The sequence below is a fragment of the Colossoma macropomum genome, unplaced genomic scaffold (assembly GCF_904425465.1).
Source record: "Colossoma macropomum unplaced genomic scaffold, Colossoma_macropomum, whole genome shotgun sequence".
In the NCBI taxonomy this organism is placed as follows: Eukaryota; Metazoa; Chordata; class Actinopteri; order Characiformes; family Serrasalmidae; genus Colossoma; species Colossoma macropomum.
Window position 1 is genome coordinate 1906940 of NW_023494808.1, and position 15691 is coordinate 1922630.

The 15691-nt window shown below is 41.1% G+C and overlaps 3 protein-coding genes across 4 annotated transcripts in view; all 3 read right to left on the reverse strand.

The window, feature by feature from the left end:
* Window positions 1-15691, reverse strand: part of LOC118798220 (gastrula zinc finger protein XlCGF57.1-like) — a 29696-nt gene that overhangs the window by 5570 nt on the left and 8435 nt on the right. The gene's annotated exons all lie outside the window — the stretch shown is intronic.
* LOC118798213 (gastrula zinc finger protein XlCGF57.1-like) lies at window positions 11-14061 on the reverse strand. 2 transcript variants are annotated; one of them, XM_036557590.1, is made up of 3 exons: window positions 13952-14061; window positions 5412-5553; window positions 11-2758 (listed from the first exon to the last, which is right to left on the reverse strand). In XM_036557590.1, the coding sequence occupies exons 1-3, from the start codon at window positions 13967-13969 to the stop codon at window positions 972-974; spliced, it is 1947 nt and encodes a 648-aa protein (XP_036413483.1). In that variant the 5' UTR covers window positions 13970-14061; the 3' UTR covers window positions 11-971. The 2 variants fall into 2 exon arrangements, with proteins under 2 accessions (XP_036413483.1, XP_036413484.1); XM_036557591.1 differs by lacking the exon at window positions 13952-14061 and adding an exon at window positions 6626-6691.
* LOC118798216 (gastrula zinc finger protein XlCGF57.1-like) lies at window positions 7681-14067 on the reverse strand. The gene is made up of 2 exons (XM_036557599.1): window positions 13952-14067; window positions 7681-12217 (listed from the first exon to the last, which is right to left on the reverse strand). The coding sequence occupies exons 1-2, from the start codon at window positions 14034-14036 to the stop codon at window positions 10548-10550; spliced, it is 1755 nt and encodes a 584-aa protein (XP_036413492.1). The 5' UTR covers window positions 14037-14067; the 3' UTR covers window positions 7681-10547.

Sequence of the window (15691 nt, forward strand, 5' to 3'; positions counted from 1 at the left end):
ATCACTGTGATTTAGCTGTGCATGTTCACAATGTTTTGTCCTTTATTTATACATTTATAAGCAGACATTAGTGTTAATATACCCATATAAATATATACAATGACAGACAATACAGGTAAGCTCTCACTACGTTTCGCACTAGGCCAAGGAAAATGGTGCACCTTGTGGGCTTCTTCGCTCTCTTCCCATTGGCTATATGCATGTTAGAATGCTGTCTGTGATTGGTAGAGAGCAGAACAGCCAACAAGCCACCTTCCCTCCAAGTTTAACCCAGTGTTACCCCATGACTACCTTAGGACGTCCTATCCACCTTTTAAGAGTGACTCGCTGAGAAGGTCGCTGGCCGGTCACAGCGCGGTCACTAGGATAAGATCATATGACCATTAGTGTAGCTGGTAACCTCCAAAATCAGGTCCCAGAATAGCTGTAATGTACAGTAACGATGATACTAATAATCCTCCACACTGAGAACAGTTAAAAGGCTGTTCTCCAGTATGAATCACCTTGTGGTGTTTACAGTGAGCTGATATAAAAAAGTCCCAAACTGCATGTAGAAGGCTTTTTTCCTCATTATGGATCATGAGAGTTTTAAACCTGCTTGTTTAATAACTATTTCCGCACAGAGAAGGTGAATGCCATTTTCTCCAGTATGAATCATCATTTGAATTTAAAACAGCACAATTTTGAAGAACCTTATCCACACCGAGTGCAGGTAAACTGCCTTCCCCAGTGTGGATCATATACTGGGTTTAGAGTCTTATTTTCTCCCACATTAAGAAGACATACAAGTTCTGTTCCCAGTATGAATCTCTCGGTGTACCTTTAACCATGACTTGTGCAGTTAAAGAGATTCATAATGGGTTTTAAAGTCTTTCTTTCTCCCACATTAAGGAGAGGTAAAAGTTTGGTTTCCGGTATGAAGCTCCTGGTGAACTTTTAACTGCGTGAGTTGTAGGAAACTCTCCCCACTTTCAGAGCCCTGATTCTGCTTTGGTTCTTGCATGTTTGGAGACGTGTTTTCTCAGAGCGGCTGCTGTCGTGTAACTGGACCCGCACTGAGTGCAGCTGAAAGGCTTTTCACCGGTATGGATCATTGTGTGAGTTTTAAGGTTGCCGTATTCTGCGAAACCTTTTCCGCACTCGGAGCAGGTGAAAGGCTTTTCTCCAGTATGAATCATCATGTGGCGTTTATGGTCATGCAGCCTAAAGAAACCCTTCCCACACTGAATGCACACGAAAGGCTTTTCTCCGGTATGAATCATCATGTGGGACTGGAGGTTGCTGGATCTCACAAAACGTTTGCCGCACTCAGAGCAGGTGAACGGCCTTTCTCCAGTATGAATCACTGCATGGCTTTTAAGATGGCTTGACTTTGAAAAACCTTTTCCACACTCGGAGCAGGTGAAAGGCTTTTCTCCAGTGTGAATCATCAAGTGGGTTTTCATGCAGGATGACGTCAAAAACCCCTTTCCACACAAAAGGCAGGTAAAGGGCTTTTCCCCAGTGTGCAACATCATGTGAACTTTAAGGTTGCTCGATTCTGTAAAAGCTTTTCCGCACTCGGAGCAGGTAAACCTTTTTTCTCCGGTATGAATCATTATGTGTCTTCTAAGGTGGCATGATTTTGCAAAACCTTTCCCGCACTCTGAGCAGGTAAAAGGTTTTTCTCCAGTATGAATCATAATGTGGGCTTTAAGGTTGCTGGACACTGAAAAACCTCTTCCGCAATGGGTGCAAGTGAAAGGCTTCTCTCCAGTATGAATTAACATGTGTTTTTTGAGGGTTCGTGAATAGGAGAAACCTTTTCCGCACTCAGAGCAGGTAAAGGGCTTTTCCCCGGTATGAATCGTCAAGTGGTTTTTAAGGTTTCTTGAGTTAGAAAAGCCTTTTCCACACTCAGAGCAGGAAAAGGGCTTTTGACCAGTGTGTGTCATGATGTGGCTTTTAAGATATCGTGATCTTGTGAAACCTTTTCCACACTCAGAACAGGTAAAATGCTTCTCTCTGCTATGAACCTTCATGTGGATTTCACAGCTGATCTTTCTCCTGAAGGTCTTTCCACAGTGAGAACAGCTAAAAGGTTCTTTCCCAGTGTGAATTCGTTGGTGAGCTTTTAACCATGAGAGCTGTGTGAACGTCTTTCTACATATGGAGCACTTATGAGGTTTGATTCCTGTATGAAGGTACAGGTGGCTTTTCAAAGCGCCTAAAGTGGTGAACCCTGTCCCGCAGTGAGCGCAGGTAAAAGGCTTTTCTCCAGTATGAATCCTCATGTGGGTTTTAAGGCAGCCTGAGTCTGAAAACCCTTTTCCGCACTCAGAGCAGGTGAAAGACTTCTGTGTGTGAGTCTTTTCATGCTGTCTTAACTGTGGTGAACTGCTGAAACGACAACCACACTGCGAGCACTGATGATGCTCTTTTCCTGCATGCATGTCCATGTGAAACCTGAGAGATCTCGCAGAGGAGAAGCTCTTCCCACATTCGCAGCAGGTGGAAGACTTTTTTCTAGTGTGAGTCTTTTCATGCCGTATTAAAGTTGACATGTACTTGAACCTCAACTCGCAATGAGAGCACTGATGAGGTCTCTGTCCTTCATGGATGTCCAAGTGATGTTGGTGCTCTTTCAGGTGGGAGGCATCAGCACTGAAGCTTGTTTCCTGCTCAGCGTTCAGGTTGGATATCTGTGCACTATGTTCTTCTGGAAATGGCTTCACATCTGGTTTACATTCCTCTTCGACATCTTCTTGTAGTAATGGTTCTATAATAAGAAAAGGACAGTCGTTGTATGTACACACACCAATGTTATCCACGTCTACATGCATAACACATTAATAATCAGACTAATAGCTCAATCAGAATAGAATACGTCCATGTATACACCTCACTCGGAATAGTCTAGTCCAATTGAGGCCATTCGGAATACAATTTCTATCCGACTGAACGAGGTGGGTAATCCTGTAAATAATCCGTTAAATAGAAGAATAATATCTGTGTAAACGCCTGTATCTGATTACATTCCCTATCGGAAAGTTTAAGTCCGTTCTGATCATGTTCGTCACGTCATAGTGAAAGTTTATACCTTTCAACATGGCGGAGCAGAAACTGGTCTGCAGAGGAGACGAAGTTTATGCTCTGATCTTTAAAAGACGGCGGTGGGACGGACGTCCAGCTTATGTGTCTCAGAACACGACGACTTCCTCTCGGCCTTCTTTAATAAGGACATGTGAAGGACGTTTTCCTGAGTCTGACATCATTTTAAAGCAATTAAAAACACAAGCACTGCTCACTGCTGCTCATCTCACTCTGACTGGACTCACGTGATGCTGGTTGTCAAGGTAACGTTTACACTAAGTGGTTCTCTACACATGCGCGTCATTTTGGATCGGATTACTTGTAGTGAGCATGTAAATGGAGATTTTCATTAGATTGTTGAGTAGAGTGAGAATAAACACCTCAGTCTTAATCTATAATCGAAGTGTATTCAATCCGATTGGCAAACGTTTTTGCATGTAAACACAGCCGTTGTTAAAAAAGCAGTGAAATAACTGTCCACGTCAGGGGTCACTAATCTTATCCGCAAAGGGCTGGTGGGGCTGCAGAATTCCATGGCAACCAAGCCAGAGCTCACTTCATATCACTAATCAAGTGTCATGAAGTGCCAAGTCATTAAACAAGTTAAATCAGATGAGCTTCTGCTTGAATGAAAACGTGCAACCTCACCGGCCCTAAGACTATTGATCAGGGTCCTATTACAGAAACTTCCTCTCTTAAGTGCTAAATTAAGATCCGACAGGTCAAAATAAGAATTTTCACACATTGATATTACAGAAGGACTTCAGGAATTTTATCTGATCTTACATCTCCAGTTAGGAAATCTTAACCTACTCGATCAGAGTCGACAATCATCTGTCGTGTCTGTTTCCTAGCAACCGACCATACACACAGCTGAAACCTAAACGTAATCAAAATAACGTTAAAAATATAAGTTCCAGCTGCCATTACTGATGTTAAAAAAAGGTCAAAACAAAACTAAAGTGTGATAAACTGTAAGATGTAAGTACTGTGTGAGCGCCCCCTGTTCATACTGCTGTTTATTACTCTTCACTCAGTTAAAAGTCCTTCATTATAACACAAAAAAATCGGGACAAAAATTCTCTCCCTTGCTTGTGCTGAAAACACATTGAGAAATGTTTGTCAGGGGCTCCCGAGTGGCGCAACCGTCTAAGCATTGGCCCTATCATCAGGAGATCGCGAGTTCGATCCCTGGTGATGCTACAGCCATCCGTAGCCGGGAGTCCGAGAGAGCACAATTGGCCTCTCTCTCTCTATGGCCCCTCCTTCTCCCCCCATCACTCAGCGCGATGCTAGTCAGCGCAGGCGTCTGTTAGCTGACGTAACAGATCTGGTGGTTGGCGCTTTCCTCCGAGCACGTTTGGCTGTCCAATGACGTGAGCGGCAGTTCGAAAAGAAGCGGTGGTTGGCTCCACAGGTCTCGGAGGAAGCCTGTGTTAGCCTTCACCCTCCTAGCGTTGATAGCATCATGTGATTGGGGGAGTCCTAACTAGCGGGTGGAATTGGAGACGACTAAATTGGTGAGAAAATCGGGTAGTTTGTCCATAGCTGTTATAATAAAGACTTTTTAACTCTTTTTTTTTCAATAAAATGAACATGAAACTTTTGAAATTTAAAAGTGTAATACTATTTGTTGTGTTGTACTTAAGCTTCCCAGTTTGAATATTAAGATATGAGCATTCAATGATCAGGAAAAACAACAGTTCACAGAAAAATCAGTTGTACACAGTTGCTCACTGTCTGAAGTTTGCTTCTTTAGCTCTGCACTAGAGCCAAGAGATTAACTTAGCTAACGAGTGATGGAAAATGTTTTGGTGAAACACAGACTTGTGTTATATTAGCGCAAAATTTAACATGCAGACTTTAAGATAAAAACAAACAGATTTCAACTTGGCTGATTGACTATGGGGGAAATTTGTGTAAATCACATAAATAAATGGCTATTTTGAGCAAGGTTTTAAGCAAATAGTAGCTTGAATTTTTCTATGGAAATCCATGACATCACTTACAGGGACCTAGGAAATTTGGCAAGGAATAACCCTGTTATAAAACATTACATTACAAAACATTATATCACATAATAATAATAATAATAATAATAATAATTGAACAGACATTAAGGTATGAAATGAACTGTTCAGGCTAAGAACTACAGTCTTTGTTATGCTGTGCAGTCGGTAACTGAGCAGAGGCTCATTTGGTCGTTTTGACTCTGAACTCCAGCTTATTGGATTTTAAAGAAACCATGACTGTGAATAAAGTACAGAATGTCCACTTTATTGTGAAGGTCTGAACACTTATAGTAGGAAAGCCTCACTGTTTATAAAGTCCACACTGACCCTCCTTCATCTCCTCGTCTTCTGTCTTCAGTCCAGACGCCTCCATCACACTGACGTCCTCACACTCCTCCTTAACACAGGACATCTTCACACTTGGTCTAGTGAAGTCCACACTGCCAGAGTGAAAATGTCTGGTCAGAACCTTTTAGGGCAGAAAACACATCTGATTAGAGCTGAGCAGCATTACATGCTTTGATATTGACACCAATAACAATATATTGATCTTGATACTCATTCCTGAATAATACTTTATTGATGCTTTAAATCACAAACTGAAAGTGGGTGTGGCTTTAACCGGAAATGAGTCTGAGATACCAAAAGTGGGTATATTAACTGACCACTACGGACTAATTAAGAAGCGCAGACATTATTAACATACATACAGAATTCAGGCAGCCTATCAGCAGTCTAGAATTTAGAATAATCAGGTTACTGATTCACAAATGCTGATATTTTGAAATTTTGTATTAAATGATACTAAATGTTTTGATACCCAGTAGTGTTTAAGTAGTTTGTTGAATTGTACAAATATCTTTAATTAAAACCTACATAGCTCAGTTTTCAACACAGTGGAGTTCATGCTGCACTAACAATATTTAATCACACTGGCATGTTATGCAGCTCCATGTACAAACTAGTGGATTATTTTCATTTCATTCACATTTTACTTTTCAGAGATTTACTGATTTTAAGAGTTACTGGTTGTTTCAAACCAAAATACTTACTACTTAAATCTTCATCTAAATGAAAAAAATATATTTTCGCTTGTAAAACACAAGAACTCTGTCCAAACGAAGTGTTTTACTCGCTCACGCTTCACCTGTCAATGTAAAAACTACATTAACCACAATGCATTGCTGTGACTCAGCTCAACTGTAACCATGGGAAACGAGCTGCTGGGCTCCGTTAGCTTGTTTGCTTCCAATTGTGGACAACAGATAAACACACTAGACACTAAAAGGTTCCCAGTAAACAGTAAACACGTTTATCGAGTCCATTTATTCTCAGAACCGAACCCCAGCTTATCTCAGTTGCTAGCCTCAGTTAGCCTGTTTGCTAGCAGCTGCTAAACTTGGGTAACTTTGGTAAATAAAGATTATTTAGCTCATTTATACAGCGATAATTAACGGTACACGGCGATTTACCCTCTTCTCTTACATATTTCCACAGAAAATCATATAAAATTCCGTTTTATTTACTGCAGAGAAACATACCTCGCTTCGCTTAGGAACGTACCATCACTGAAACAGGGGGGTCCGCACAGTTACTGATGTCCTAACCTCCTCTACATGTTTCTTCCCTTCGGAACATACCATCACTGAAACAGGGGAGTTATCGATATCCTAACCTCTGCTACACGTTCCTAAAATGTTTAGGTTTTCCTAAAAATACAACAACAACAACAACAATAATAATAATAATAATAATAATAATAATGTTACTGTATCTGTATTTTAGGCTAATGTGTATTCATTTGTTACGACTCATTACTACTTTGAATCTCCAATGCTGATCCACCACTTAATCCAGTTTCTGCTCCTGTATGAATCCTCATGTAAATATTAGTCAATGTTGAGGATTTCTCTCCACACTGAAAACAGGTAAAGCCTTTTCTCCGGTATGAATCATTGTGTGACCTTTATAGTGGGTTGATATAAAACACTCTCCCCACTCCGAGTGCGAGAAAAAGTTTTTTCCAGTATGAATCGCACAGGCTACGTGGCCTTGAACCCTGAGTATATTACGTTATCTTAGCCTGGTCAAATTTTAAGGCAGCTTAAGTTTATGACACGGCACAAAACAATCCAGATTACTAAGAACTATTTTACAGTGCGGAGCACATTGGGAGTATTTGTAGATAGCCAGCTAGATCAAATAGCCTGTGCTAGGTTATTACAGTCCTGTTCTGAGAAGCACTGACTGTGTAATATTGCAAATTATTCTAGTTACGAGAAACACGATTATTTTGTATAATCATTATGCTTTATCGCTGGATCTCCTGTAGCTTAGCTACTGCTCAGTGTCACGTGGCGGAGTACAAACACAGTTTCACAACACAGAATGCAGTGCAGTGAGAGCTCAGATAAACGTCAAGCTCATTTCACATTTTACTTCTACAAATTTAAATGAATAAAACTGTCAACAGCATCTAGTGACTTTCAGCTCATCAAGGCTGCTTCTGTATTGTTGGGTAATTTACTACAGCTTGAATCTACTGGGAAATTCTAAACAATTCCCAACGCAGAATAAAAGAAGACGAGGAAGCGGATTTCAAAGTTCAGATTAAAAATTTACTTGAAAAATCAATTCAGTATTACAGTTGAACAGAGAATTATCTAAAACAATAAAGAAAGAAAGAAAAAAAGGAACATCTCAGATGAGTAAGTTCAAAAATGAAACTGAAAGTAAAGCAGAGCACTGAAATAACAGCAGGTTCTCTGCTCTTAATCGATTTTACCTCAATTCAAATTAAAGGAGTGACTTCTTAATTGCTATATTAAAGTCAGAGCCATCGTTCCATCCATGATTGGTCCTTGAGGAAAAGAAAAATATACTACTAATGACCCAACATGCGCTGTAAGGGCAGTGTCACATTAAAATAGTGTTTTTTCAGCTTAGATGACCATGGATGGTTCCACCGTGCCGGCTAGAATAGCTGGTAGACGAGCATAAACAAGTTCTCATCTCACATCAGTCTGTCTTCGTGAGTCAGCATGAGTCCTTAAATCTTTTAAAGTCTCTGAAAAAGGTCAGGAGTTAATATGGACGACTTCAGTCTTCTGGTCTGTATGAGACTTTATGTCGCGTGCGGAGGCCACGCTGAGGTTATGGGCTTGTAGTCTCCATTTTTCCTGCGTCTCCATCACAAAGGAGAGTTCAGGAGATCCAGGGTTCACAGCAATGTAATAACAAGACAGCTGCTTTTCTCATGAGAATCAGAATCCTGCTGTAAATAACCTGGTGGTGTTCCTTAATGTTCTGTTCTGGATCTTAGGAAGTTCGTAAACTGCATTTGTTGGACTGCCGTAAATGAAGCGTCACCATTAACACTGCTAAACAAAGAAGAGTCAAACTTCAAGACCCAGAAAACCTAATTTTGTGTTTACTTTCTAATTAGGTTAATCTTGTTCTTGCAGGCAAACAGTAAACATGTAGTAAAGCCGCTTTTACACTGCATGGTACCCGAACTTTAGCAAAAGCTGGTACTTGGTACCGTCTCCGTCAAGGTTCCAAGTGAGTTTAGCCGATATCAAAAGGCGACATAAAACGCTACAGACTACTGATTGATCGGAGAGAATTGCTAAACACATATGCTAACATTAGCAACCAGGTTAGCGTAGACTCGTGTCGCCCTTGAGCAGCCAGAATCGTCTTGTCGTCTGAAATCTGATGTAGTTTTTCCCAAACTCTCCTGTTTTTTTTCAGTAGTCTGAAAAAGTGAGTTTCATTCACTATGACAACCAGCTACATTGAGGGGGCACTATATCTGCAATGGAATAAGAAGTTGCTGGTACCAAAAGCGAGATGCATCGAGTCGAGCTGAGCTGAGTCGAGCTGTACCACGCGGTGGAAAAGCTGCTCAAGTTCAATCTTTGAACAATGTTCCAATGACCAATAAATGACTGATATATTTCACCATACTTCACTCCTCTCTGTGTAAACTGGGTGGTCCTAACCCTTGACAATGCTTCCGTAAGCATTCGCCTGACCAACCAAAAGGCTGCGTCTCTGGCCCTGCCCACACAGAACAGTCTCCAAGTCAGAGAAGCTTAGCAAGCTAAAGCTAAACCAGCATAACCAAAAGCTAGTGAGCCAGACCACCTGTCTTTAGCTTCGCCCGTTCATTCGTTTATCCACCACCAACATTGTTCACTCGTCTGTTCCTTCATTCACGCATTGCTTCGTCCGTTTGTTTATCCGTGACTTTTTTCGTCCAGTTAGCGTCACATAAAAGCTGGACAATGATGCTAATTTTATATGAGGGGTGGAGCAGTCTAGGACTGTTGGACAGAGAGCTGTCAATCAAGCTGCTCATTAGCCACGCCCACACAATTCTCAGATAGGTCTAATCAGTGGGTTTTAAGCTGTGTTTTATCGTATTTTTATCTTATACTTTTTAATCAAGCTTTGCTGGATGAATAATAGAATGCTGAAATTTATCACACAAACATTTTTACTATTTTACTCTGTGCTCCCTGCAACTTTAAGGAAAAGGAATAACAACTAAACCAAGGTTCTGTCTGTCCAACAGGGGTCTCTCTCAGCACCGTAGCAGCTGTCAGAATGAAGATCACGGCTCCTGAAAAGTACAAAAACACCCTCCAAGACTGGATATACTGTCATCTGGACACAACAATACAGCAAAGAGATCTGAAACTTCCTCTCTTTCAGTCCTAAGATCTGAGAGATCAAGAATTTGATCTTATCTTACAGCATCTTATCTCTAGTCAGGAAATCTTCACCTTCTCCATCAAAGTCGACAATCAGCTGTCATGTCTGTTTCCCTACAACCGATCATAAACACACACAGCTGAAACAAACACATCATCAAAATAATGTTAAAATGTGAGTTAAGCTGCTGTTACTGATGTAAAAAAGGTCAAACAGAACTAAAGTGTGATAAACTGTAAGTTGTGAAAACTGTGAGAGCGTCCCCTGCTGTTTATCAGAGTGTTGCTGCTCCCCAGTTTCAATCTCCATTTCCCAAACGCTTTAGCTGAGTCCACTAACGTTACTCTTCCTAATAAACAGATGTTCATGTAAGTTCATATTTTCTGCTAAAGTGACTTGATGTTTAAAAAAAGCTGCTCATGATGTTTGGGTTTTACGTTACGTTCACATCACGTCTTATTCTGTGAGTGTTCTGGCTGGTTGTAAAGCAAAAATCCGATTATTGCTTCACTCATGTAGACCTGGAGTTTACCCATTATCTGATTACCCAAGAGCACGGAAATACACTAAACCAATTACTGACACAATCTGATTTTCTGCAGTTACACTGAATCAGTTACTGACACAATCAGATTTTCCACAGTTATCAGACTATTAAGTGTAAACATGCTGAACCAGTTACTGACACAATCTGATTTTCTGCACTTGTCAGATTATTAAGTGTATGTAAACGCACTTGATTTATCACGTGTGAACCGCCATGTGGTTGTCAAATGCTTTCTTTCTTTTATAAGTCTTTCCACACTGAGAACAGTTAAAACCCTTTTTGCCAGTATGAATCATTATGTGTTTTTTCAGGCGGCTGGCGTCTGGGAAACCTTTTCCGCACTCCGAGCAGGAAAACGGCTTCTCTCCAGTATGAATCATCATGTGTCTTTTAAGGTCGCTTGCTCTACAAAAGCTTTTTTCACACTTACAACAGGCAAATGGCTTTTCTCCGGTATGAATCCTCATATGGATTTTAAGACTGCTTGACATTATGAAAGCTTTTCCGCACTCAGAGCAGGCAAAAGGCTTTTCTCCACTATGAATCATCATGTGGGACCTATAGTGAGATGATGCAAAAAAGCTCTTCCCACACTGAGTGCAGGTAAAAGGTCTTTCTCCAGTATGAGTCATCATGTGGGCTTTAAGGTTGCTTGATTTAGAAAAACCTTTTCCGCACTCCGAGCAGACAAAAGGCCTTTCTCCAGTATGAATCATCATGTGTCTTTTAACATCGCTTGATTTACAAAAACTTCTTCCGCATATGGAACAGGAGAATGGCTTTTCACCAGTATGAACCATCGTGTGATTTCTCAGCAGGCTTGCGTTTGGAAAACCTTTCCCACACTCAGAACAGGCAAATGGCTTTACTCCAGTATGAATCATCATGTGGGTTTTATAAAGAGTTGATGTTAAAAACCCCTTCCCACACTCAGAGCAGGTAAACGGCTTCTCTCCAGTATGAATCATGATGTGGGCTTTCAGGTGGCTTGAGTTTGAAAAACTTTTCCCGCACTCGGAGCAGGCACACGGCTTTTCTCCAGTATGAATCATCATATGGAATTTAAAGTTCCTCTTTATTCTAAATGTCTTTCCACACTCAGAACAGACAAAAGGCCTTTCTCCAGTGTGAATCCTTTGGTGTGCTTTTAACTCTGCTAAACATACAAAACTCCTCCCACACTGAGTGCAGGTAAAAGGCTTTTCTCCAGTATGAATCATCATGTGGGTTTTAAGGTGGCCTGACATTGAAAAACTTTTTCCACACTCTGAGCAGGTAAAAGGCTTTTCTCCAGTATGACTCATCTTGTGGACTTTGTAGTGGGCCGAGGTCAAAAAACTCTTCCCACACTGGGCGCAGCTGAAAGGCTTTTCTCCAGTATGAATCATCATGTGGGTTTTAAGGTAACTTGATGCTAAAAAACCTTTTCCGCACTCAGAGCAGGTGAAGGGCTTTTTCCCAGTATGTACTGTCATGTGGACATCAAGTTTTCTTGAGGTTGAAAAGCCTTTACCACACTCAGAGCAGGTGAATGACTTTTCTCCAGTATGAATCTTTTCGTGTTGTTTTAAATATGAAGCACTTTTGAAACTCTTTTCACACTGAGAGCACTGATGAGGTCTCTGTCCTTCATGGATGCTCATGTGATGTTTCAGAGCTCTCTCAGAGGTGAAGCTCTTCCCACACTGTGAACAGCTGAAAGCTTCTTCTCCAGTATGAATTCTCAGGTGATCTTTTTGTTGGGAGGAATCACTGGAGCTTCTTTCATGCTGAGTGGTTTGGTCAGATTTCTGTGCAGTACATTCTTCCTCAAATGGCTTCACTTCCAGTTTGAACTCCTCTTTTATGTCTCTTCGTAATACTGTTCCTATAATAAAAGAAGAAATCATTTAAATCATATTTAAAACAACTATTAAAAAGTACAGATACTGCCCTACTTAAGTACACTACAAAGGCAAAAGTATTGAGACACCTACACGTTACATCTACTGGAATTTTTAAAAAAGAAATTTTTTGTTCATTCATCTAGAAGAGCATTTGTGAGGTCAGACACTGACGTTGGACGAGAGGACCTGGCTCACAATCTCTGTTCTAGTTCATCCAAAAGGTGTTGATGGGGTTGAGTTCAGGGCTCTGTGAGGACCAGTCAAGTTCTTCCACACCAAACTCATCCAGTCATGCCTTTACGGACCTTGCTTTGTGCACTGGGGCTCAGTCATGCTGGAACCAAAAAGGTTCTTCCCCAAACAGTTCTCACAAAGTTGGAAGCACATCTTCCAAAATGTCTTGGAATTGTCCAAAATGTCTTGGTCTGCTGAAGCATTAAGATTTCCCTTCACTGGAACTAAGGGTTCTAGGCCAACCCCTGAAGAACAACCCCATAGCATTATCCCTCCTCCATCAAACTTTACAGCTGCACAGTGCAGTCAGGCAGGTAATGAGAAGCGTGATCTGTCACTCCACAGAATGCGTTTCCACTGCTCCAGAGTCCAGTGGCAGCGCTTTACACCACTCCATCTGATGCTTGGCATTGTGTTTGGTGATGTAAGGCTTGCATGCAACAGTTTTTGTGCTGATGTTGATGCCAGGGCCAGGCTGTCCCAGAAAAGTCTCCTCTGATATGACCTGGAAATACACCTGTCCAGACCAGCCAGGCACTCTTCATTCCGCTCTGCTTCGCTTTGCTTCCTCTGTTAAACTTTGTGAAAGTTAATGTAAGGAATTAGAGTACCTTTTTGTATTTGTTTTATTTCAGGCTTAGTTTTTTTGTTATTTTGGGCAAAAGCTTGTCCTAGGAGCCATCTTCCCATCCTCTTTTCATAAAAATAAATGTTTCCTGGTTAAACAGTGCCCAGCGTTTGGTATTGCGACAGGTCTAGGAAGAGAACCTACTCTCATTTTCTGTTACGGCCTAACGTTACACCAGGCCATAACATATTTCATGTAATAACTTTGAGAGAGAGCTTTAAGATGTGGATGTCTGGTTCCTATACGTTTTTTAAAAATATACTTTCCTGCTTCCAGACTGTGCTTAATAAACTTGTCTACTTTTACCTCTTCCATGTCAGAGGGAGATTTAAGTTGCAATTGAACTGAACTGACTTGCATCAATCAATTAATGCAGAACTGAAGTATTTTTTAATTGGTTAACTTGTCAGTTTGAATTTAACCAGTCAGGTCGCTGATGCTCGGCCAAAAATGGCACAAGGTGTCAAAATCAAATTCACTGCTTTGCTGTTATTGTATTATATTGCTATTATTGGCAGCAGCTCATACAGTAACAATGAAATTCTATGAAGAGTTAAATGTTAGAACAAGCAGAGGATACAGACACTGGATCAGCGTTCACTTCGAAGTGGACCAAGCCCTGAGATTATTGGGGGACCAGTTTGTTTGTCTAGTGCACACCCAAGTACAGGTGGAGCGTTTACAACTGAACTAAAGAACAAATCAGATTGATCCACACCAAACAGGTCAAGCTCCTCTAAATGTAGCTGGACAAGCAAGACATCATGCTTTGTGAGTGCAGCCGTTGGGTCAGGTGTGCTGGGAGCGGGGGTAGAGCAAAAGCCGGGACGGTCTGGAGGGCTTTACTACTGACCTGTCTCCATCTCCTCATCTTCCATCTTCAGTCCAGACGCTTCCATGACGCTGACATCCTCATATTCCTCCTTAACAGAAGACATCTTTACGATTCTGCATGGAAGAACACACTGTGTGTTCTGAAAAACAAAAGAAGAAAAAAAGAAGTGACTGAAAAACAAAAGAAGAAAAAAAATCAGATCAGTTGTGTCTCAGAGTCGGAATCCGACGGACTGGCTATGTAAGAGAACGTGAAAAGGCGTTTTAGTTCACAATGATAATCAGTCAGGCATTGTGTAAATTCAGTAGAGAATGTGACGTCATAACGCAGCATCTGACTTTCAGCTCAGTTTAAAACACTGTTAGCTCTACTGCACTTTGTGATGTACAACCGCATTTACAAAAAGGTTGGGACACTGTGCAAAATGTAAATAAAAAACAAAATGTAATGATGTGCCAATCATTTAAACCCCATATTTCATTGAAAATAGTACGAAGACAACATATAAAATGTTGAAACTAAAAAATTTTATTGTTTTTTTAAAAATATATGCCCATTTTGAATTTGATACCAACAACACATTCCAAAAAAGTTGGGACGGGGCACATCTGGTGGTTGATTGACAACAGATCAGTAACATGACGAGATACAAAAAAGCATCCCAGAGAGGCTGAGAAGCAAAAAAGCAAAGAAAAGGAGTTTACCACTCTGTGAAAGACTGTGCGAGCAAATGGTGCAACAATTCAAGAATAACATTTTTCAATGTAAAACAGCAAAGAACTTTTGCTTTTCATCATCTATGGTACATAATAACATTAAAGGATTCAGAGAATCTGAAAAAATCTCTGTATGCGAGGGACAAGGCTGAAAACCAGTATATGCTGGCTGTGATCTTTGGGCCCTCAGGCAGCACTGCTTGGAAAACAGATATGATTTTGTAGTGAAAATCACCGCATGGACTCAGAAACACTTCTGAAAACCACTGTCTGTGAAAACAGTTCATCGCTGCATCCACAAATGCAAGTTAAAACTGTAAAACGCAAAGACAAAACTATATACACAGGATCCAGAAATGCTGCCACCTTCTCTGGGTCTGAGCTCATTTAAAATGGACTGAGGTGAAGTGGAAAAGTGTCCTGTGGTCTGACAAATCAACATTTGAAATTCTTTTTGGAAATCATGGACACTGTGTCCTCCGGGCTAAAGACCACTCAGCTTGTTATCAGTGCACAGTTCAAAAGCCGGAAGTCCAAGACAGCACAGTTGTCCAGGCTCTCTCTGGGTGGGTAAGATGGCCCCGCCTCCCCCATCACTCAGCCTGATGCTAGAGAGGGCAGGCATCTGTTAGCTGACGTAACAGAACTGGCGGTTAGCGTTCTCCTCTGAGCGCGATCAACTGTATAATGACGCAGTTCGAAAATATGTGGTGGAGCTTCACAGGACTCAGAGGAAGCCTGCGTTTGCTTTCACCCTCCTAGCGCTGGTGGTATCATGTGATCGGGGGAGTCCTAACCAGTGGGTGAAATCGGATATGACTAAATTGGGGAGTAAACTGAAAAAAAAATCTTTACACTCTCATTTGTAAAGCACTTTGCATAACCGCAGTGTCTGAAAGGTGCTATATAAGCAAACTTGCCTTGCCTTACAGGTGATCCACCACTTTGGCAGGGTTAGTCAGTCTGGCTTGGCTCTGAATAGTTGAATGAATCTCTTATCCACCTGCTTTCCTTGATTTTGGCTGATTTTAAACTCTTTAAC

Coding starts and splice junctions, on each gene's coding strand:
- LOC118798213 (XM_036557590.1), bottom strand. Junction 2,759..5,411: donor AGACGAGGAGATGAAGGAGG/GTCAGTGTGGAC, acceptor TTCTTATTATAG/AACCATTACTACAAGAAGAT.
- LOC118798216 (XM_036557599.1), bottom strand. CDS start 14,036: ATGTCTTCTGTTAAGGAGGAATATGAGGATGTCAGCGTCATGGAAGCG. Junction 12,218..13,951: donor AGATGAGGAGATGGAGACAG/GTCAGTAGTAAA, acceptor CTTTTATTATAG/GAACAGTATTACGAAGAGAC.